The 22,727-nt window shown below is 43.5% G+C and overlaps 1 protein-coding gene across 2 annotated transcripts; it reads left to right on the top strand.

The window, feature by feature from the left end:
- The first annotated feature begins 2,265 nt into the window (after positions 1-2,265).
- On the top strand, positions 2,266-21,970 carry WIPI2 (WD repeat domain, phosphoinositide interacting 2). 2 transcript variants are annotated; one of them, XM_065732920.1, is made up of 12 exons: positions 2,266-2,499; positions 9,900-9,982; positions 13,598-13,767; positions 14,957-15,053; positions 15,450-15,547; positions 15,988-16,080; positions 16,856-16,926; positions 17,862-17,969; positions 18,702-18,866; positions 19,776-19,883; positions 20,702-20,799; positions 21,673-21,970. In XM_065732920.1, exons 1-12 carry the CDS (start codon positions 2,426-2,428, stop codon positions 21,783-21,785), a joined length of 1,278 nt encoding a protein of 425 aa, XP_065588992.1. In that variant the 5' UTR covers positions 2,266-2,425; the 3' UTR covers positions 21,786-21,970. The 2 variants fall into 2 exon arrangements, with proteins under 2 accessions (XP_065588992.1, XP_065588991.1); XM_065732919.1 differs by having other exon boundaries at positions 20,702-20,832.
- The last annotated feature ends 757 nt before the right edge of the window (positions 21,971-22,727 follow it).

Genomic DNA, 22,727 nt, shown 5'->3' with positions numbered 1-22,727 from the left:
TCTCTTATCCACACAGGCAGCTTTAAGCACAGCTAAAAATACCCCCCGCGCATAGACACACACCCCCGGCAGATCAAATAGCAGCAGATTTGAATTGAAAATGTAATTAAAGCGGGGGGCGGGGTGGGGATGGAGGGAGCAGCGAGCGTGGTGGTGACAGAGGGTCGCTTTTGGGATGCCCCCGCCTGCCCCTCCAGCAACCACCCCACCTCACCCCCCCTCCCTTCCCCATGGGTCTGCTCAGCTTTGGCTTTACTTTTATTTACTTTATTGGAATGATTTTGTTCATTCTGTCCCATGGCTCCCTACAGGGCTGATGGGTCTGCTCTAGCTGTCACAGTGGGGTGTGCAGGGGTGGGGACCCACGAGCCTCCATCCGAAACCTCCATCCCTTCCCATCTCCTCCATCACCCCCCAGTCCCAATGGTTGGTTGGTGAGGTGCTGATACACACCCGAGGTCCGTGAGCAGCTGGCCAGCAGTGTGCCCACCCTGTGCCAGAGAGGCAGTGGGGTCACCATCCCTGGAGGCAATGAAGAACCATGGAGATGTGGCACTGAGGGACACGGTTTGGTATCATGGCAGAGACAGGTTGGATTGGACTTGGTGATCTTGGAGGTCTTCTCCAGCCTTAATGGTTCTATAACAAGGGTGCCTTCAGTCTAGAGGGTGAGGGACAAGGAAGGGGACATAGGGACAGCAGTACCTGGAGAAGGAGAGCACAAATGTCCCCAGCACAGCCTGTCCCTCCTGATGCTGTGACAAGGGTGGTGGGAGGAAGGGGGACCATCTCCACGTGCCACAGACATCTCCTTGAGCAGGGTATATTTGTAAGGTTGTTTCCAGGAAAAATCAATCGCACACAGCTCCACCGAGCCAAAGCAGTTAAAAATTTCCTGGAGGACATCATTTTCCATCAGTTCCAAATCATGCCTTGAAGCTCCTTTTGGCATCCAAGCGACCACTGAATCCCTGCAGCAGAGGGGCATCTGCGTGCTACCTAATTCAAGGCATGAATTAACCCTGCACTACCCCCTCCAAATGCAGCTTCACCCCCCCACCACGGGACACATGGGACAGGGATGTTCCATGCAATGGGACACATCGGGCTCAGTGCTGTGACCAGGCAGGGGACAGGGCAATAAATATGTCCCAGCTCCAGAGGGACCTTCCCAGTGTATGTGGGGCAGCCTGGCTGAGGGTGACAGGCTCATGCTGCCATGCAATGAGATCACTCCCAGGCCTTCTCCTACGCTTTGGGATTTGTTTATCCAAGTTCATTTCCCAGCTTGAGGATGACAAGGCTTTGGCAAATGCTGCTTCTCACTTCACCTTTCTCTGGACTTGGATGGAAGAGATAACAGCACTAAATCCCCTTTAGCCAAATTGTCCCACCCGAAGCCCCCAGTCGTGGGCACTGCTAGAGGGCACCTAAATTGAACCATTGCTCCCGAAATAGATCCGTCTCAGAGGGCAAAAGGCAAGTGGAATGAAAGATAAGCTACTATTTTTGAAGCCTGGCTCCAGTTGTTATGGCAACCAAAGCCTCATGAGATCCTGCCGGGGAACGGCTCCAGCCCCGTACCCCGAGCCCACACATCTTTGCATGCTGCTCTATAGTTTCAATCAAGGTTTCCTACCCATTAGCAAATTATCTTGTGTAACGCATTGCTTCTGGCTACTTAGATCTTGCACGGAATATCAAAGGGCTACAGGCAGCTGAAAGCAAACCCCCCTCAGGCTGAGGAAGGGCATAAACGACACAGCGAATGCTTCTGGTTTCCAGAGAATATTGGGGGAAGAAAGACAAAAAAACGCTATTGAAAATACATTTTTGCATAGCGCATAAGGCCTGTACTGGACGATTGCTCATGATGAGGGTCTCCGTGACTCTGCCCCGCTGCCATCCCCCGCTCCCCGCGCGGTCCCTTTGCGGAGCCCCGAGGACCTCCCGCGGCACGGAGCAGAACTGCACAGCTCGGGCACACCCCGCAGCCCGGCGACAACCACGTGACAGCGGGGGGACACCGCCAGCTCCACCGGCCGTCTCCCATCCACTCGCCGATCCTCCAGCTCCCTGCTTAGCTTTAGAACACCCCCCGCCCAACCCTGCTTTTCCCAACCGAGTTCGGCGCCACCACCCAAGCGCCTGCGCGGCTCCACCCACGCCGAGGGTTGGGCGCATGCGCGGTGGCAGGACGGTGGCCGCGAGGGGGGGCGGTGCCGAGCGGAGCATGCGCAATCATGGGGCGGGGGCGGGACGGCGCCTGCGCGGGGCCTCTCCGCCGCCCGCAGCGTAAACAAGGCGCTGGCGGAGATGAGGAGGCCGCGGGCGTGTGGAGCGGACCGGGGTCCCCGGGCTTGAGTTGCTCTGCTTGCTGGAGGCGTCCCCCCGCCGGACGGGGGTGGCTGAGGGTTGTCCCGCCATGAACTTGGCCGGGCAGAGCGGAGACGCCGGCAGCGGCCATCTGCTCTTCGCTAACTTCAACCAGGATAACACGTAAGGGGGCTGGGAGGCCTGGGGGGGAGAAGGCTGTGAAATGGGACCCTGATCCCTGTGTTTTAGGGGATTCTCCTTCCACCCCCGCCGCTGCAGGCACTCTCATCGCAGCCTCTCCCCTCTCCACCGCGATGTGGGGCCTGGGTTCCTCTCATGGGGGTGGAAAGGGTCGCATTCCCAGCTCTCGTGGGGACCTTCAGTCTGCCCCCCCCCCCCCCCCCCCCCAGGTCTTGTTGCTTCCTCTATCTCTGAGCAGCTCGGTCTTCAGCCCTCCTTTGGGATAGGGGGGATAGGGAGGAGGGGGCTGTGTGCTCCTTGATGGCACAAATCTTCCAGGAGATTGTAGCCCAAATGTTTGCTGCATTTCTTCCCATCCAGCTCCTATTTTCCCGTGCTGTCTGTGTGAAGGGACATGCCCTTAGGTGAGGTGTCTTATGAGCCTTCTGGTCTTGAAAGAATGACTTCTCTCCTGTGGTCCTTGAACTTTCTTTTGTCTTCTGTAGTTGACTGAGATTCTGGAAAGGGTCAGGTAGATCATGCTACGCATCTCACAGCTGCGGTGTTGTTAGATTATTAGGGGACATTAATGTTATGTGGAGCGTGGAAGAGCAGTATCTTTCAAGAAATGCTGATGGTTGGAGCACTAATGAAGGATAGGACTGCCTTAAATACTTAGGAAATGAAACTGGTGGGAAATAGCTAAAAGAGCATGTGAAAGGAGGAGTTTTATTTTAGGAAGTGAGTAAGAGGAAATGATTTCAGGTTGGCATCACTGGATGTAAGCCGTGTGTGTTGTGAGGTTGTGTTTGTTGGTTGGTTGTTTTTTTTTTAACAACTTGCTTGACTCTCTTACAGTAACTTTTAACACTTTTCCTCGTGTATTATAGCATGTGGAAATTTTGAAGGGGAGAAGATTGCTCATGGTGGCTGCCGGGACTGAGGAGAAGGGTCTCATCCATGAAGGAAATTCTCTCTTTGGTTTTGTAGGTTATGTTGGGGATTCTGGGGTGGAGATGGGGAAAGCAGAGCTGGACAGACCTGAGGCAGGAGAACTTACAAGTGGCTGGGTGGTGGGAGAGTCTCCTACACATCTGCAAGTAAATTGTTATCCATTCAGTGTCTTGTTTCACACCAAAGGCTTCTGTTTTTCATCAAGTACAGTACAGAGTTTGCTCTGTCATTGTGCATATAAAGCATGGCTGTGTTGTGCTCAGATACCATCCATTTTTTACCCGTTACCAGATAAAACAAGTCATTGTAAGTGGGAAAAATCTGTCACCTGCTTCTGTTTTAATTTATGAAGGTCATTATATAAGTTCTTGGAGGTAGGCCGTGCTGACCAGATTGATGATCTAAAAGCTTTACTATTTCTTCTCCCTTAAAGCAGCTGCCTGTTTTCAGTTGCATCGTAGCTGTATATATTTACAGATCACTGAGCTGTGAGCAAAAAAAAAAATGCTGATAGTATCTGTGAAGAAATCTACTTAAGTAAAAGTATAAAACAGTAAACCTTAACAGTGTCTTTGGGAGTTTTTTCTAGCTAAAATATTTGACTTGCTGTGTGGCCCAGATAACCAAGTTGCTTTCTTATCAGTTCTTCAACTGAGTACAAGTCAGTGATTGTGAGTTTCTTAAAAAGTTTTAATTGCTTTTTTTGTATAGATATTTTTTTCTCCTTATGATATCTGTTACTTTCTTATTTAAATAAGAAGCAAGAAGTCAGCTGTCTGGGTTTATTGGTGTGCTCCCCTAGACATCTAGAAGATTATTGTTTCCCAGTTTTTTCAGCCAGCATGTGAAAGCTTTGTTTATATCCTTGCATTCAGCAAAGCTCACATCATGTTTTAAGGTGTGCTTCATAATTAGAAAAACTGCCAGCAGATAAAACCAGGAAATAAATTACATGAGTGTACTGTCTTTACATTAAAGCTTTTGCCTTCAGCAGAGTGCCAGTTCCACGTATGCTCACATTTGTCTGGCTTACTGAGGCAGCAGAGCTAATTGCTGCACATCAGAAAAAGATACTTAGGTCTCGATGGTAAGAACAGGTGCTTTTCTAGTCTCTGTGGAAGGTTTGGTAATTAATGACTGCCTCTGGTAGGAAAGAGATGTGCTTAGAGATGGTTTTTACTCTGGATTGCTGGTACTTACAGGAACGTTGTCAGTATAAATGTTGCTGCAGCTTCCTTCCCTTTGTCCCAGTTCCTGGCACCTGAGGTGTTTTCTCTAACTTGATTTTAGTTGGGTTTTTTTCAGTCTTAATGTTTTTTAGTGTTAATTCCTGGATGCTGTGTGTAGTGTCGCTGTCTTGTCTCTTGAGATAGCATTTACTTTGTTACGTGGGTTGTCTTGCTTATTTATTCCTTATTTCCCTAAGCTTTATTTACATCAGGGTTTGGGGTTATTGGCAGGGACTGGAACTGCCTGGGAACACAGCCTATGAAGCAGCAGAAGCAGATGGTTTGTGGCTTCTCTTTGATATTATGTTTTCATTAAATAAAAACACAGAGACGGTCATTTGCAGGTGATGTTAGCATGCTTGTTTGGCCCTGGCCCTTTTCCTCTGTGAATCAATCATTGCACAACTCAGCCTGACTGGCATTCTTTGACCAAGAGGCAGCAGCTCCAGCTTGCAGATAAGCAAGCTGACTGACCTGAAGTTAGAACTCAGCTGGAGAAGGCTGTCAGTGGTCATGGTGCTTGGGTTGTGTTTTATTAGCTGCAAATCTTTAATGACACATGCTCAGTAAGTGTCCCATTTAAGTGCTCTTGAGCACTGTGTTCTCTCTGGGAAAGCTGCTGTATGGCATGCTTGCTTTATGAAGTTGAAAGCTTGTGAGAGTTTGTGAGACAAGCTTAATTTTTACAGTATCCATTCCTACTTTTGGTGGAAGTGAGTAGCTTTTAAAGCAAAACTTGAAGATCACAGAATTGTAGGGGTTGGAAGGGACCTCTAGAGTTCATCTTATCCAACCTCCCTGCCAAAGCAGCTCCCTAGAGCACAGGTGGGCATCTCAAAGTTTTTGTGCACCTATAAGATAGGTAATGCTCTCGGGCTGTGAATCACTACACAAATGTTCCTAGAGAAATGCCTTTGAAAGAACATTGTATTTAACTTAAATGATCTTCAGGTTCTATTTACAAATTATATATTGGTAACTTAGGAAATAACAGAAGTCAGCAAACTTCAGAAAAGCTTTAATTGCATTTTAAAGATAAGTGACAACACTTGCCAACAAAACAGTCACAGTTGTTTTGAAAACTGTGCTAAAGAAAGGACAAAATCAGGAAGCCTTATTTGCAAGGTCTCTGCCTTCAGTATGTGTGGAGTTGCATGTGGCAGGTATCAGTCCATGTTCTTGCTGATAAAGTTCTCTCTTTTCCCTGAATATATGGCCTTGATTTGATGTTCTGAGTAAATATTTATAGTTCTGAATTTGCTTCTTTTCAAAGAAGTTGTGTTGTAATTCCCTTACCTTGTGATGCTGGAATCTCTGTATTAAATCTCTGTATTATTAAAGCTGTTTTCACTTGATTCTGTTCCTGAACTGCTTGTGGTAAGAGAACAGAGGGTTGGGCACTGAGCATTCACTTCTCTGCCTCTCTTTCTCCTGGGTTCAGGTGTCACTTGTGGTTCTTGAGGGCAGGAGAGATATTTATGCTAAGGAGGCTTTAAAGCTAAATGGAAAAGGAAAGAAGGAGGGAGAGGGAGATCAGGTAGCTCTCATTGAGGAGAGAGCTGAGAGAAGCAGTTACTTGTGCTACTTGCTGTTACTGCAGAGGAGACAGAAGCTGAGGTGGGCTTGATTCTGGATGAGAGCAGCTGTTGTGCAGTGATGAGTTTGCACAGGAGTTCAGCCTGAGAGCAGCAGTGTGTGCTTAGATTCTGAACCTTCTGTTGTCCCAGCCTATTCCCATGTGAAATGATGGGCAAGGGAGGTCTCCTTTGGCTGTAGCAAGTTTAATTTTGAGGTAATACCTTTTCTAATACAAGAGCAATGGGAAAATCTATAGGTTTTTAGTACTGCTGATAACTGTTTGAGTGTATTGCATTAAACATTTACCAAAATACCAACATTGCTGACCTTTCTATTAGGATGTGTCTAGAAGGCATTACAGCCTGGATTTTGGCAGACAGCAGAGAGGTGAGAGCAGAGCCAAGTAAGCTTTTCCAGTAATTCTGTCAGTATGCCATTTCATTGTTTATGATCTCCCCTCCCTTCATCGTAAGCCTTTGTTTGCAAAATGTTTTTCTCCTTAGAAATTTGGATTTGAAATGAATTGGAACATTAGTATAACGAGTATCATAATGAAAGTAGGTTTAATTAACCAGTTATTCTAAATAGTAATGACTTCTGAAGTCGTGTTTGTACTCCCAAGTCATCTATGATGATGGAAAGGGCAAAACTGGTTTTCTTTCTTCTGTATTAAGGGAGCAAAAGAAAACCTGTACCTATTCCTAACCCATCTGAAAAAACTTGTTTTAAAATATCCAGAGATTGACCCAGCTGATTTCCCACACAGGTGAGTGCCCTTACAGGGACCATCAGTGTCTCGAAAGGAGTGTGTGAAGTATTTCAAAGCACTGGGTTGCTTGATGAACTTAGTTTTAATTATGTAGGACAGCTGCTCTTGAAAATGCTTTCAAGATTCACATTGACTTGGATCAAACTACAGTATTATCTTTGGGGAGGGGGAAAAAAATGTGGCTAAGCACAGTTTCATAATTCACAGCTATGCAGGTAGTTTTGTACTGAGTAGAAACCTTGCTGATGAGATAGCTCAGTGTGCAATATAAGGCTCGTGATGGAGGCTGCACACAGTGGGCTGAAAGAGCATGTCTGTGTGTGGCATGATGCAAGGAGGAAAAAAAATGTGGCTTTTTGGATATTGATCTTTTTTCAGTTCCAGTCTCTCATCAGCTTTTGAAAATTGGTGGTAATAAAGCATAACACCCACAATGTAAAAGGAGCTTCTGATGATATACTGCTGTGTTGGTCGCTGCCCATTTGAGCTCTAGTTGAATGGCTTATTGATCATATTTCTTCCCACGTGGCAGCCCTCTTTCAGGAGGTGAGGTAATTTTGCTTTGTGGGATTTGGTCATTTCGATAGCTATCGAGTGTCTTCAGGGCTTAAACGTAATGCTGATGTGATGGAAGATGAGGAATTCAAGTCATGATGATAACAGTATAAATTAGCCTCCTAGATTCTCTTATTACATTTAAAAAGCCTTTTTCCAGTAGTTTCATAGCAGGTAATTCAAGGGTAACTTAAAAGAGAGCCCTGCAAAGCCAGTAATGCTCTTCCAGAACCAAAATGGATGGTTTTTGTAGCTATGATTGTATACCAAAACGAGTTTAATTTTACTGACGTGAGCTGAGACTTTGTATGCAAATGTTCTGTGACTTCATCATGGCCTTGGTCCAGAAAGAAATAACAAAAAGCAGTTGCTGATGGATGGCAGGATCTGTTCTGTGCTGCTTCCTTTTGGCTTCTGCTCAGTCGAATGATTCTAGCATGGATGCAACTCGCTTCAGCCATTGCTTAAGGCTTACTGAGATGAAGTATAGGTGGTCAGCAGGACAAGAGAAGTGGGCTTCCTTGGTTTCAGTGATGCTGTCATTAAAATAGTGATACAGCAGTATTGGCGTGCTCTTTGGCAAAATGGAGTTTTTAATGAGGAGCTCAACCTGTGTCTTACATGGATTACTTCTGTATTGCAAGGAGTCCTGTGGCTCCTTTATTTTAGCAGAGTTGAATGCTCGTCTGCCTTTGTGATGTGACAGTTCCCGTGTCGTTCTGCATTGCTGTTTCTTTTGAGGAAACAATGAAAAAAGTTCTGCTTTGGCTTCTCTTGTACCAAATAATAATTTCACGTTTCTATGACATTGAGATTTTCATTGAGTTGCACAAAAGTCAGGAAAAACAGTGAAGAGCCTTCAGCAAATAATCAGATGCAGTCTGCTGAACACACCAATTCTGCCTGAAATGAAATGAAATCTAGTATTTCTAGAGTGGCTTAGAAGAGCAGCAGCAACATTTGGTTTTATAGCTTCTCTGTCTCCAAGCCTAATATCTTTTTTTTTTTTTTAATATCGTGGTGATTGCGTCTTGAGAGGCTTATTTCTCTTGCCTAGATGGCAAATCTTTTAATTTGAGGGTTTCAGTCTTAAATATAATTTCTTTAGCAGACTGTTCCTGCTGCATTTCTTCCCTAGCAGAGAACATCCTGCAGATGTTGATTTGGTAGCTTGGAATCTTAATTCTGGGGAATAAGCTGTTTTAGGAGTGGTTTTTAATTTTCTGGGACCCTTGAAGTCTAAAAAAGGAGTGGCTTTGGAAATGTGGGGGAGAATACAAGAGGGAGCAAAACCTGGGAGCCCGTGTTGTATTCTCAACGCAGAAGTGATTGTCACTGAATGGCAATGAAGCATCTCGCAGGGTGCAGGAGTGGCATAGGGTGGCAGGATTGGGTCTGAGCCTTTTATTGAATGACTTGCCACAGCTTGGCACATTGAAATGCTCTGTGTTCATCTGTTAGTTTCCATGAGTAATAAACATGCAGTAATATATGGAATGTAAGCACGTTAATACACTCGTATAAAGCTGTGTTTGCTGTTAGTTTTCTTTCACTGCTTTGGTGTAGGAGGAGCTGGCAGATGAACCTTAAGGTTTTTGAGCTCAAAACATAATACCTGTATTTACTGGAAAAGCAATTGGTCCGTGAGCAAAGTGTGACAATTGAGTAATGGTGGAAAGAGGTTTGTCATTTATCTTTAATGGTCTGCTGTTGTTGAAATCAGTTTGACATCAGTGACTTAGCGTTGTTGAGAGCGCCTCTGATCAAAGATTCAGCACAAGTATTTGTACAGCAGAGACCTAACAGTGTTCTTTGGAGATGCTAGAGTATCATCGAGTAAAACCAGAGGAAATTAGAGTTGGCAGTATTTAATTCCTGTTCATTTTTTTTATATGAAAGCTCTCGCGGGGTGCTTGGGGGAGGTTAGAGTATAAAGAGCAAAAAAAATCCCCAGGCAGCCTCAGTTTAAAAGGTCTTGTAGGTCACCTCTCACGATGAGGAATTGGTTTGTGTGACATTATTCAAGTCATCATCCCTCCACACTAAAGCTTTTCATTTCTGTGGAACTGGAGAAGTGATGACTGTTGGGCTGTGAGCTGTGGTCTCATGATGTGAGGACTCCACACCTGGGGTACTTCAGAAACTTTATGGCCTTGTAAGAGTTTAGGATGTTATCTGTGTACGATGGCTTTTCTTGGTCAAACTTTATTGCTTTTCTTGCTGGGTTAGCCCAAGGTGTAAGGTGGGGTATGAATCTCACCGGGGTAATTCACAGCCAATGTCACTTATGTTTATGATGGACTTGGTTTCTTTTTCAGATCCCTTGCAGTCGGCAGTAAATCAGGCTACAAATTCTTCTCTCTTTCTTCTGTGGACAAATTAGAGCAGATCTATGAATGCAGTGAGTATCTCCTTTTATTATTAGCATTTTTAATCCCACAGATTGGCTTCAGGAAGACACTTTTCACAGGTTGCTTGAAAGTCACATGGGCAGAAACTGAAATGTATGATGAAATAACACAAATACAAAACAACTGATTGCTGTCAGGGTTAACTTGTGTCAGTGTTATATTTTTAAACTTAGGAGGTAGGCTGCAAAATTTGGTAATAGCCAAGAGAACTGTTTCTGCTTTTCTAATTATTATGACCAGGGGCCAGGTAATGTAGCATCTGCATGCAAAAACAAACACACTGCTTGTTCAAGAGGGGGTCTTTATGCTACACAGCAGGATCGTCTTTGGGCTCCATTCCCAAAGTGACCTGACCCTGTGTCATCCCAAGTTTGGAGATGGTGTGTGATTCAGATCACCTGCTACCTGTGGTTACAGCCTGCTTCAGTATACAGTCAATGGAAAGAAGTAATTGTGACGTTTAAATTAGGCACTTGTGGTCAGATGAATTGTGTTGCAGCTACATCTGCCCAACTGAGTCATGGTCTGGTTGTACTGGTTAATGGGTGACTTGAATTCCACTTTATGCTGTTGAAATTAGGTACCTGACTTCTGTAGTATGATAGGCACTTACACTATCTGGCCTGATACGACCCGAAGAAGCTGTGAAGAGGAGTCCTGTTACATGAGACACTGAATAAACATAGTGAGAGAGGTTGAGCTGAACTTTGCAGAACTGTCTGGAAGTAGTCCTTGAAAGCAAAAGTATAGATAGGATAAGGTGGTTTACAAAGTCTTGCAATGAAGCAGCTGGGAATAGAATTTAGACCTGCTTGTTGAAGTCCTGTCCTCAGATTGTTCTGGGCTGCCTGTGTTAACTTAACCTTTCATATTAAGAATTGTCCTCTGTGCCCATTAAGTCTGGTAGATATGGAGCACAGAATGCAAGATGACTTTTAATAGGAAACCTGGTGGTTTGACCCACGTCAGCAAGTCTGACTTAGCCTCTGTTCATAGGGCATGCAGTATCTGCTCATCTAAATATGAGATTTTTTTATATGCACTTAAGTAATTTTCAGTCTTGGGCTTGTGAACTGTGCATGTTTAAAACTGTAACCCTGTCACTTGGGTGCTGGGCTTTCTGTGCACTCAGTACCTCCTTCCAGGAAGGGGAAGTACTTTGAGGCCTCACCATCACACACAGCCCCTGCCTCCAACTTAGGGAATTGTAGGGGTTGGAAGGGACCTCTAAAGATTGTTGAGTGTTGTATTGTATGGTACTTTAAGGCTTACTGAATGTTAACAAGTTCTCCATGCACCTGGATTGAAAATGGAATAAAAGCACATCTGATTGTGATCTAGCTGGTTCCAACCAGCTCTTGTCTGCGATGCTGCGTGCTTGTGTTTATGAAACTAATTTTGTGATGTGTTTTTTCTTCTTCCCCTTCATCTGGTAGCTTGGTTTTTAGTTTTTACTGTGTTTTCAATCTGGTAGTCGCTGGTAGTACACACTTGTATTCTTTCCCTTCCACTATACAGATAGGAAGGAAAAAAAAAAACAGATTAACAACATTGCTCTAGAACTTAACTGGATCTATTAAAAATATGATTAATTAGGGTCAGCTGGACAAAGGATGTGCAGTATATCCTGCTACTTCTCCTGAATGGTTGCTCGTTAGGAAGCATAAATGACTTGGCAGCTGTGAAGAGACTTCTATCATTTCTTCCTCTTGGAAGAAGGCACAGAAACAGAGGTGCATCCTGTAGTTTTGAAGTTAATTTAATTAAAACACCATCACAGAGCTTTTCTTTAGAATGGTTGCTGTATTGTAGGTAGTCTCCTAGTGGTAACAGTCTGAGAGCAGTTATACTTTTCAGGTGCTTTCATTTTTTGGAATTTTGTTGTCTTGTTTCTTCCCCTTGCCTGTGGCAGCTGGATTCCTGATGGTGTTCTTCCTTGCTGGCCAACCTCCATCAGCACAGGGTAGGACAGCACTTCGTTGTTCTCTGCTGCTGTTCCTGCTCTGAAATAGCAGTTCTCCTGCCTCCCTGGGAGCAAAACAAGTCCCAGCAGCTGCCTTAACACAGTTGCCTTTGGATGGGGAAGGAGGCTGAGTGTTCCCCCCCAGCCCAAAAGAGCAGGGGGCAGTCAGTCTGTGGTTTGGTGTCTGTGCACCAGTCTTCCCTGGCTCTTCTGAAGGGATGCTGCTACTGTGGAGGGCTCTGGGCTTGGATGGAAAGCTGATAACCTGTACTGTGAAATGATTTAAAATCTTCTGTGTTATTTTTTTTATCTATGAGTCTATGCATGTGGTTATCGAAGAGGATTTTTGTATTCGTCTTTTTCTTGTGCTGCGTGGCATCTGGGAAATGGAGAAAAAAATCCTTGAAAACAAACTCGTTCCTAAAATGCATTATCCTTTTTGCAAAAGTGAGGAAATTGAATTTTCGGAGCCTCTGTGAACAGTTTTGTCTTCTCTGGAAAAATACCATCTTGCTTATTAGATTTGGATAAAAGTCAATTATGCTGCACGAAGGCTGAAAATGCTCATTACAAACCCCTTCTCTTCTGCAGGGAGGCTCTTGTTTTCTTGCTCTCATGTACAGAATTAAATATTTTCAGTTCTTTTTCTTGAAGTAACTGCCCGAAGAAGGCACTTTCAAAGCTCGTGTGTCACACAGTGATGGCACTGAGAATGTTAGAAGGTTTTTTTTTCTCATGGGATTCCTGTCATTGGTGATGAGAACAGTGCCAATTGTTTTGACCAAAAGGCTCATCAAACAGAAGCCTTCAGAAGTAAGTTGGCTGTTTTGTTGTGTCTTCTGGCAGTTCTGTCATTTAAAACATGTTAAGCATTGACCTAATCCAGATTCCCATTTCTGAAAAGTTTGGTCGTTTCCATGGGTCAGTGCCAGAGGCTCACATTGCTGGTCTTGATTCCTCCCTGTAACAGAAGGGCAGATGTAGCCAGCAGCTGTGGGAGAGCTGCAGGATGGGGAGAACTCCTGCTCTTCTTGACGTGGAATAGCTTTTTATTCATTCTGTTTCAGTGTCAAAAGCATCTGTGCAGCTTTGTTTCAGAGTGCAGTTTATCCAGCAAGGGAGTAGGCTGCCTTCTGTGAGTGTTAAGTGACCCCATATTGTTTTGAAGTGTGTTTCTGTTGATGGCTTAAAAGCTGCTGGGAAGGCTGAGTCTGGAGGGTGTTTGAGTCAAAACCTCATGAGAAGGAGAAACAAAAGTGCCATGGTAAGTAACTGCTGGTGGGATTTGGACTCTCACCAGTTCGGTCCAGTACAGCAGATGCTTTGGAAGTACTTCTTTTCTGGGGCTCTGCTCCCACTGTTGCCCCCAAATTTTGAATCATAACTTGGGCTCCTCTTTATTCTCTCATATCAGAACACATGATTAAAGTGTTAAAAAAAAGTGTTTATAAGTGATATTCACCGTGTAGGTTTTCTGCTTTAGAAACCTGTGCTCCATCCTACCTTAGCTCAGCTGTTGTGCCAGAGTGTTTGTGTTCCTATACTGTGTTAACTGGAAATACTGTCCTAGATAATACACATCATTCTCCTTCCCTGAAATCTCCCTATGTTTCGTTTCTCCTTCCTTGCTGTGCTTCCTCAGCTGACACTGAAGATGTGTGCATCGTGGAGAGGCTGTTCTCCAGTAGTCTGGTGGCCATAGTCAGTCTTAAAGCTCCACGCAAGCTGAAAGTTTGTCATTTTAAGAAGGGGACAGAGATTTGCAACTACAGTTACTCCAACACCATCTTGGCTGTCAAACTCAATAGACAGGTGAGTAATACTTTTAGTGAGAACAGGAGGGCTTGCAGAGCTTATTCCAGCAGTTTCTCTGGTGGGTGTTCTTTTCTTGTGGTGACAGAACTGCTATTGGAAATTAATCCTTATGCTTCCAGCTGTAGCTTCCATAAAATTTTATGGCATCTGAGTAACCCTGTTTGTAAGAATTTCTGGTTCTGTGTTTGTGTATTTTGCTGGGATGTCTTGAGCAGCCTGGTCTGGCCGCATTACTGACCCCGCTGTGAGCAGGAGGTTGGACTGGAGACCTGCCACAGTCCCCTTCATCTTTAGGGTCACAAGATGATTCCAACTGAAAGTACGTGAGGGCAACAATTTCTACTCAGGCCAAGACACTTGAAGTTGTTTTTAATGTTTTTAAATACAGCTGAATTCTTAAAATGCTCTCACTGATCTGGTGAGGCTTTTAAGTTAGGGACTTGTAGTACTGAGTCACTGGTAGGTGGTTCTGTGAATACACTTTTGTGTTCAATCAGTACATTTGAAGTAGAGAAAATAGCATCTGAATGATGAAATCTTAGCATTCATCTCTGCCCTCAAAATTAGGTGTGAGATAATGAGATCCCTGTTCAGAATTGCAAGGGAAACAGTGACTGATGTTGTTGTTGTCACAGTGTGGGAGTATTAAGTGGATAAGGTCTCTATTAAGCAGTTGTCCAGATATAGTCACCAAAGGGCAAATGAGGTGTTGAAGAACTTAATTGTTTGTTTTTAAGGTACCTCAGAAGTGAGTATGAATAAGTAATGGGGTTTTAGAAGTTTTATAAATCTTCTAGCCAAAGCAGGAAATTGGGCCCACGTGTGAATTGGCCTCTAGAGGGAGGGAGATACACGTGGGCAGGCAGAGAATAAGAGTGAAATAGGTGTAGATAAAGGTTTCTGGCTTGCTGTCTCAATCTATTAGAGTAAATAATTATGTAAATAAATTTACTCTGGCGTGGTTGGGAGAAGACAAGTACACTGGTCAGCTCAAGTGACTGAGAGTAGTATTGAACTATACTGCCTTGTCAGGAGGTATATCCTCTGTGTCTTCTGTCTTCCCTTTGGGCTGGTACAAACTTCTCTGAATTGGAAGGTGCCAGCTGCATTTGGATGCTATTATTTTAGGATCAGTAACTTCATATAAACTCTCTTCATGTCGCTGTTTAATCTGTCCCATGTCTAGAGGCTGATAGTGTGTCTGGAAGAGTCTCTTTATATACACAATATACGAGACATGAAGGTATTACATACGATCAGGGAGACACCACCCAATCCTGCAGGTGAGTGTGTTGCTAAGCACCTTGAACTGCCTCCTTTGTATTCTCGTGCAGATGTGTTGGAATGTTAGATCAGAAAGAAGTAATAGAGATGCTTACAAGCTAGATCTCTTCAGAACTTGGTACAAATAAAAGCTGTGTCAGGTTAATGCTTTAGGAATTTCTTCTAAACTTTATTAATGATTATGTTAAACAGGTGCTCTTGCAAATTGATTCTTGATTTCTTATCCTTGTTCTGTGTCTGTTGATACCTGGTGAGAGTGATGGAGTTGGTGTTTGTGAGATTTGAATGCAGAGTCAGGAGGTTTTGCCTTTTAAGTTTTGTAATTCGGTTCTTTCTAACTGTTGTTTTTTGTTTTGTCTTTATTTTGATTGTTTTTTCTTCTGAATACCTTTCAGGGTTGTGTGCTTTATCAATAAACAATGACAACTGCTATCTGGCCTATCCAGGGAGTGCGACGATTGGAGAAGTACAGGTCTTTGACACCATCAATCTGGTAAGGGTCTTTGTGAAGACTGTTTCCCTTTCTAAAGATGCAGTTTTTGGAAAGGACTTGAATTGCTCCAAGAAGGATTACTGGACATTCAGGTCCAGCCACAAAAAGAGTGCAGTATCCTTTATTTCAAGGCGTTATAGAATGTTGTCAGAGAGCAGTAAGACCATTGGGTAGAGCTGGGCAAATGCGTGGAGTAGAAGTACAGTTACATCTGGTAGCATTGTCTTTAAGTAGCTTTCTACTGCTTGTACTCTCTATGCATGTACTTCAGTAATTTTGTGTACTTTCACATTGCAGTTAGTGAAACAGTCATTGAAGTTGTCCATAAATAAGGCTCCTGTTTGCTTTGAATGCTCTCACACACAAGGATTTGAGCTGTGAGCACGTCGTGTTTAGTGTGTGCTGTGCTAAGGTTCTGTTTTATTGATTCACTCCTGCAGAGAGCTGCTAATATGATCCCAGCTCATGATAGTCCCTTGGCTGCTTTGGCTTTTGATGCGAGTGGTACTAAACTTGCCACTGCCTCAGAAAAGGTAAGGTGTCTTTTTATTGACTTGCCTGCAATGATAAACTTAAGAGGTCTGAAGCAAACTTCATTTTTAGGCATGCACAATTCCGTTTGCAAGTGACAAAAATGAAAGCCTTGAGTTATAACAAGTAGTGTTAAGAACTGTTAATTATATGTGACTAAACTTCTAAGCAGTGAACTGTTGGATAATAAGGTTATTTGAATAAGCACATTTTAATCTGGCTGTAATCAGGGCAGTCTTCTAAGTGTTTCTGCTGTTAGTGCAGGGTACTTAGTAGAAATCAAATTGTATTGCTTTGATGCTGTCTTCCTAATGAAAAACCACACAGTTAAAGTCAGAAGAGAGAATTGTCTTGGCTGGTTTTGGCACATGATGACAAATGGTCTGTCTGAGCTGCATGAACTCAAAAGCATGAAGCTTTTGCTGTCTGGGTAATTAGCTTAGAATATAAAGGTGTAACATGATTGTGCCTGATAAAGGCAGAAAGACGTCCAGATGAGTATACTTACAGGTGACATGGCTGTTTTCATGATCAAATGAAATAAGAGGAGCTGTTCTTGATGCACAGCTTATATTCTACATTAGTAGCTCCCACCTTGTTTCTCCATTCTTCAAACACGTCCTACAAGCAAGCTCTGTAAATATTTCATGCTAGTATGTGGTGCACATCAGCTGTGCAAGTTAACAGCAAAATGATTTGTTCTGCTCTGCTCACCAGAGCTAATATACAGTGTGAGAACTTGAAATGATAATGAAAGATGACTTTTTTTCTTTCCAGGGGACAGTGATAAGAGTGTTTTCCATTCCAGAGGGACAGAAACTCTTTGAATTCCGAAGGGGAGTGAAGAGGTAAAGCTCATCCAGGCTAGTTATCTGAAGCTCATTCTTTACAGTAGATCTCCATTGTGCTCTGCAATTGAGCTAGCTTCCTAATCGCTGCCTGTTGTCATATTCCTCCATCCCTGCCTGTGTGCTTACTACGTTTTCAGTTTGAATGTCTTCCAAATTCCCTCCTCAAGACTATTCTACAAATCAGTTCTATCAGAATATTACTTCCCCTTGCATTTTAAAAATTCATTGGCAAGGAAACTTGTTTAAAGTGGATTGAGTCTTGTAAGATATATCCATATTCTTAAGGCAGATGGAAGCAATACATCTAATTTTCTTCATCTTTTAAACCCTGCTTGTGCTGTGGCCGTTGAAAGTCATTTTGATGTTGTACTGTAGTTTGTGGTGGTAGTAACTCTGTAGCTCTCCTGTACTTTGTACAGAGGAAAGACTGAGTTCAGATTGCTCCTGGTTGCCCCCCCTCCCCCCCATATCTGGTATTTGTCAGAGTTAAATGTCATATAAAATATTATTAAGCAGCTCTTGCTCTTGAACAGCTTTAAGAAGGTATTGGGGGGATTCAGAATGCTTTACTATGGAAGTGTTTTGGTCTTTTTCTTATTTACTAAGCAGTGTTAAATGAGGAATCTCTTAAAGCCAGTCATTTTGGGTGCACTGCAAGTCACCTGCAATCCCTGACAGAAGAAAAGGAGCATGTGGTTTTACTGTACAGCCACAGTTCCTTCCAGCTATGGCAGTACATCTCGTGTGAATGCTGTGGGGATTCTTAGTGGTGAATGTACAGAAGAACTCCTTCCTACCAGCGTGGAGAGGAAATATTCTCATTTAAATCAATTCCCACGAGTCACTTAGCTTATTCTTATACCAGCTGCCTTTGCATTAGAATGTCAAAAATAATGCTTTGGTGTTTTTTCCTTTGTATGTCTTTGCACTAGGTGTGTGAGCATCTGTTCGTTGGCTTTCAGCATGGATGGCATGTTTCTGTCTGCATCCAGCAACACGGAGACAGTGCACATCTTCAAACTTGAGACTGTGAAAGAAAAGTAAGTTTCCTTAGGCTTTTTAAGGAAATGGAGAAAGCAGGATGAAAACTTCATGGGGTGAATAGACTTCATTGGAACACTTTGTAAAATAAAGGACGTGACCAACCAGTTATGAATCAGCAGCTGGCCCTGATCAACGTATTGTTCTTGTAATTAATAGGATAAGTATTGCTGCCAGAGAGGAATTGGGCATCCTTGGCAGAGGAATGTGAGGGTAATTTGTTTTTATTTGTCTTTTTCACCTCTGATTTCCATAAGGAAAGATCTGTCTCAGCAGTACCTTCCAGCTGCCTGCACAATTCTGAAAGGCACCACGTTTTAAAATGTTCCTACTGACGGTTTGAGGAGACAGTCTTATTTATATCTTTTGTTGGAGACAGTGGTTTGGTTATTGATTAAACAGCTGAATAATATCTTGAAGTGTAGCTCTTTGCAGTAGATCTCACTTTTGTAATAATAACCATTATGAAATGCAGCTGTATAAACAGAAGTATCAATTTACAATAGAACATGCTTTAGCAACAGGCCGAGGGTATTACAGGACATACTGTGCCCTGCAGTGTAAATTGAGTGCATGGAGTTCTCAAGGCTGTCAGTAATCTCTGAAGAAAAACAAATAGCTGTTTAATCTCTTTCGAAACGAGGAGAGGTGTTGAAGTGTTGTTGACACCCCTTTTTCTCCATTTGGAAGTCGAAGTTGGACACATCTTCCTTGTTTCTTCCAAATTGTAGACCTCAGGAAGAGCCCACAACCTGGACGGGTTACTTTGGAAAAGTGCTGATGGCCTCAACAAGCTATCTGCCCTCACAAGTAACAGAAATGTTCAACCAGGGTAGAGCCTTTGCTACGGTCCGCCTGCCATTCTGCGGGCACAAAAATATCTGTGCACTTGCCACGTGAGTAAAGAAATGGAGCTTGCACTCACCACCCACTGTGTTGCCACATAGAGCTACAGAAAAGCAGGCACTGTGGGGTATGCTTCATCTCCAGCTGAGGAGATGGTGCACGGGGGAATGGATCACTGTGGTGCTTGCAAAGCCTCTTCTTGTTTAAGAGCTGTGTTGGAGCTAATGTCTCATGATCCTGTGGGAGGCAGAGAGGGAAGGACACAATGTTTGGATAAGCAGAAGACTATTTAAGTGCTGTTTAAACATGTCTTTTAATTTTGAAAGAAGTCTGTGGAGAACATATCCAGGGCTTAAGGCAGTTACTTTGCTGCAGAGTAAAGCAATTTGGAGTAACGGTTAAAGAAGTCCTCAAAAGCAAGTCCATGCTATTCTTGTCTCTAAAACAGTATTTGTTAGAGTTAATTTTGAGAACTCAATATGACTTTTCCCTTCTCCAACCACAGAACCCATTGGCACATCTACTGAAGTGATAAGCTGAGCAGTGGTGAACTTAGTTTATGGGGATTTTGTAGTTTGTATACTTAATTTGCTTCATGTCTGTGTTTTTCTCCTCTGATCTCAAAGCACCCTTTAAGCAATGATTAAACCTTATAATGTTTCTGAAGTAAATATTTCTGCAGAGACAAATACTCTAACCAGTTGCACAAAGCTGAGCTCAGTTGGCTTCCCTGGGTTATGTGTAAACTGCTCGATTCCCAGGCATCCTCTTAGCCCTACAGTGTGGTTATGCTTTAATTTTACACTCAGTTGTTTCCTCGGTGTTCTGTCTGTGCAACTGTTAGCAGTACTGCCTGTCTTGTAGAAGCAGGTGTGGAAAATGATGGCTTGAAATCACAGGAGAAGAGGAGCAGGTGCTGTTATGAAACTCAAGCTCTTGTCTCCTCTGAACCTTCCTAGAATTCAGAAGATCCCTCGTTTGTTGGTGGGAGCTGCTGATGGGTATCTCTACATGTACAACCTAGACCCCCAAGAAGGAGGAGAGTGCACACTAATGAAGCAGCACAAGTAAGTTCATCAGTCGAGGACTGCCACCTTTTGTTTCTTCACAACGTTCACTTTGTTCTTAAACTTAGTTCTGTGCTGCAGAGCTCTAACTTAAAAAAACTAGTTTAAAGAAAAGATGAGCTGTTGTATCAGCCCTCTGGCATGAATGGGTAACTTCAGAATCCCCTTGTGCCATCCTTCCTACTGTCTTGTACACTAAGCACAGCTTGACCAGTGGAAACTTAATGCTGTCCCGTTGCAGTAAGGAATCAATTGCTGTTAGCTCTGTGATCCCATTTCCTCCTCTGCAGTTTGAGTTAAGTTACTTTGACAAGAACCTGAAGCATCTGACACCATTCTCTTCATCAATAAATCAGATAGTTACAGAAATGAGAAAGTATTACTCTAACTTCATAGAGAGAAATCTGGACTGTGAAATTGTATGTGTATTCTCTCTCTCTAGGTGTCCTTATTAAAATTCCTTGCATGTAGACCAGACAAATAACATTTTGTAGCAGTGCTGTGGAATACTTAAAGAAATGTGATGAGGTTGTTAGGGTTTTTTCTAAGATTTGAAGGGAACATGTAGGGTAATATAATTACTTTGCTTACATGACCAATCATAAAAATGAAGCCATGGTGTGATACTGTGCTTCTACACATGCCCTGCATCACAACAGAAGCATGTGGAACTGGAAATAACTGCTGTCCCTAAAGAGACTGCGTTCTTCCTGTTGTGTTCTTGCACACCTAATCAGATATTCTTGTGTAGCTGTCAGCTAAAGCTGTGTTATGCCTAGGCAGGCCACCTCTCCAGCTAACACTTCTCTTCTTGGTAGGCTGGATGGCAGCATGGAGCCAGCCAACGAGATCCTGGAGTCTGCATCCCACGACCGGCCGTTGGTAGCACAGACATACAGTGCTGCTGTGACTAAAGGTACATATGTGCCTTCCTCACCCACAAGGCATGGTAAGGAGAAGGCTGGAAACGGGGCAGGGAGTGCCTCTGCATGTTGCTTCATTCTGGATGGCTGCGTGAGCTCATCTGCTTCAACGCTGAGCTTTTCATAACTGTGAGTGTGATGTGAAGCACCGGCGAGTGGTAGGAAAAGAGCACTCGCAGAGGACAATAGCTTCCTATTGGTAGACCACTCATCTTTGCCCGATTCTGGGTAGAGCACTGCCTTGAATTGTGTTCAGTTATTTCAGTGACACTTGTGTTACTTGTCAGATGGTTCTTGAGATGCTCTAACAGCAGCTTATGAAGGAGTTCTGAGCCCAGACCTCCAGCAAAGTATCTGAATTTATAGCACTTGTTTTTGTTGTTGGTGATGGTTGTTTTTTTTTTGTGATAACTGCTCCTGTAATTCCTTATGGCAGCTGTAACCTTTTGCCCTGATTTGCTGCTCTGTTAAGTTGAGAGGATGAGAATTTAGTTTATGCTGGAGTTCCCAAGCGAGTAGTGCATGTGTATATGGCTCTTACCTTCTTTGTGCAGTGCTTGGGTTAATGTTTGAACTGCAGAGGGAGCACAGTCTGCACATACAGCGTCAGAGCTGCAGCTGTAATGGGTAGGTAGGGAGTATAAAAACATCAACTGGCCTGGAGCAACAATATGCTTTGCACACATGCAGAGTAATCACAAACTGCTCTTGGCTTGGAGAAACGTGGTCATGATGAAGGCAAACATAGGGTGGCAGTGAAACTGTTGCAAATAACGTCTGGTACTTCAGCTGGAATCGCTGCTCTGTTGGATCCAAGCCTTAGTTTGTGCTGCTGATCACCAAACTAGCTCTCCCTTTCCCTGCAGCTTATTCCGAGGACCTGGGAGCTGTGGGTGGAGCTTGCCTGGAGGACGAAACCAACTCACTCAGATTGGATGAAGACAGTGAGCATCCCCCCATGATCCTTCGGACAGATTAAACTTTGACCTGTGAACTCACTCCTGAAGCAGAGAACACTGGCTTGATGTCTCTTGAGGAATCTCGTGTTATGCTGCTATGAACTTTGACATGAGTTGGGAGAGAGAATGACAGACTCTTACCGTTTTAAGTCGTAGCTGTAGTTCTAATTCTATACCATTGAAAAAATATATGGTTTTCAATTCAGTGGCTTTTAATCTTGCTTATCTATTTTAGCTGTGTTTTTTGTTCGTTTCTTTTTCATTGCCAAAACCTGCTGTTTGTGCAGCCCTCGGAGCCTACTAGCTTTGCATGCATTCATGTGCCAAGCAAGCAAAGGAGGGGGGGAGACAGAGAGAGAAGCCACTTTATAACAAACTCAAGTTTGTATTTTTTTTTTTACATATGTATATAATACTTAGCTTATGTGAGGAAGGTGTAGAGGAGTGGTTGTGGAAGCTGAGACTAGTTCTGCACTGACAAAGGTCCAAATGGTTTCTTTCCTGTGCATGGGCTTGCAGGCACACCTAGTGACTGACATGCAGTCTTTCCAACACAATGGCCTGGTTTTTTTTTGGGTTCTCCCTCCCCTTTCCTGGACCATTTTGTTAATTAAAATTCCTTCTGAATGTTGTGTATTTGTGGGAGTGTTCTGTTTGGTGGGATTGAAAACTGGAAATGTTTCCCTGCGTAAGGATGTAGAATCTAGAAAGTGCCTTTACAGGGAGGAAGAGGATTGCTGCAGGAAGGAAGCTAGAAGGAAGGAGTTGCTAGAGGTTGTTTGAGTGCCTCTGCTACCTGGATGTCTGTAGCTCATGGTCGCTGACACGCTTGTTTTTGTTCTTTAATTAAGGACTTGGGGTGCACTTTCTCTCCTGTAGATTGTTCTGTTTCCTTGGCAGAGTAGCAATAACCTTTTTTTTTTTATATATACTTATTAATTATCCAAAGCAATGATTTTGTC

The sequence above is a fragment of the Cyrtonyx montezumae genome, unplaced genomic scaffold (genome assembly GCF_038088225.1).
Source record: "Cyrtonyx montezumae isolate F1298 unplaced genomic scaffold, pur_monq_1.0 scaffold_16, whole genome shotgun sequence".
In the NCBI taxonomy this organism is placed as follows: domain Eukaryota; kingdom Metazoa; phylum Chordata; class Aves; order Galliformes; family Odontophoridae; genus Cyrtonyx; species Cyrtonyx montezumae.
Note: the sequence above shows the minus strand (reverse complement) of the source record. Positions and strands in the feature narration are given on the sequence as shown.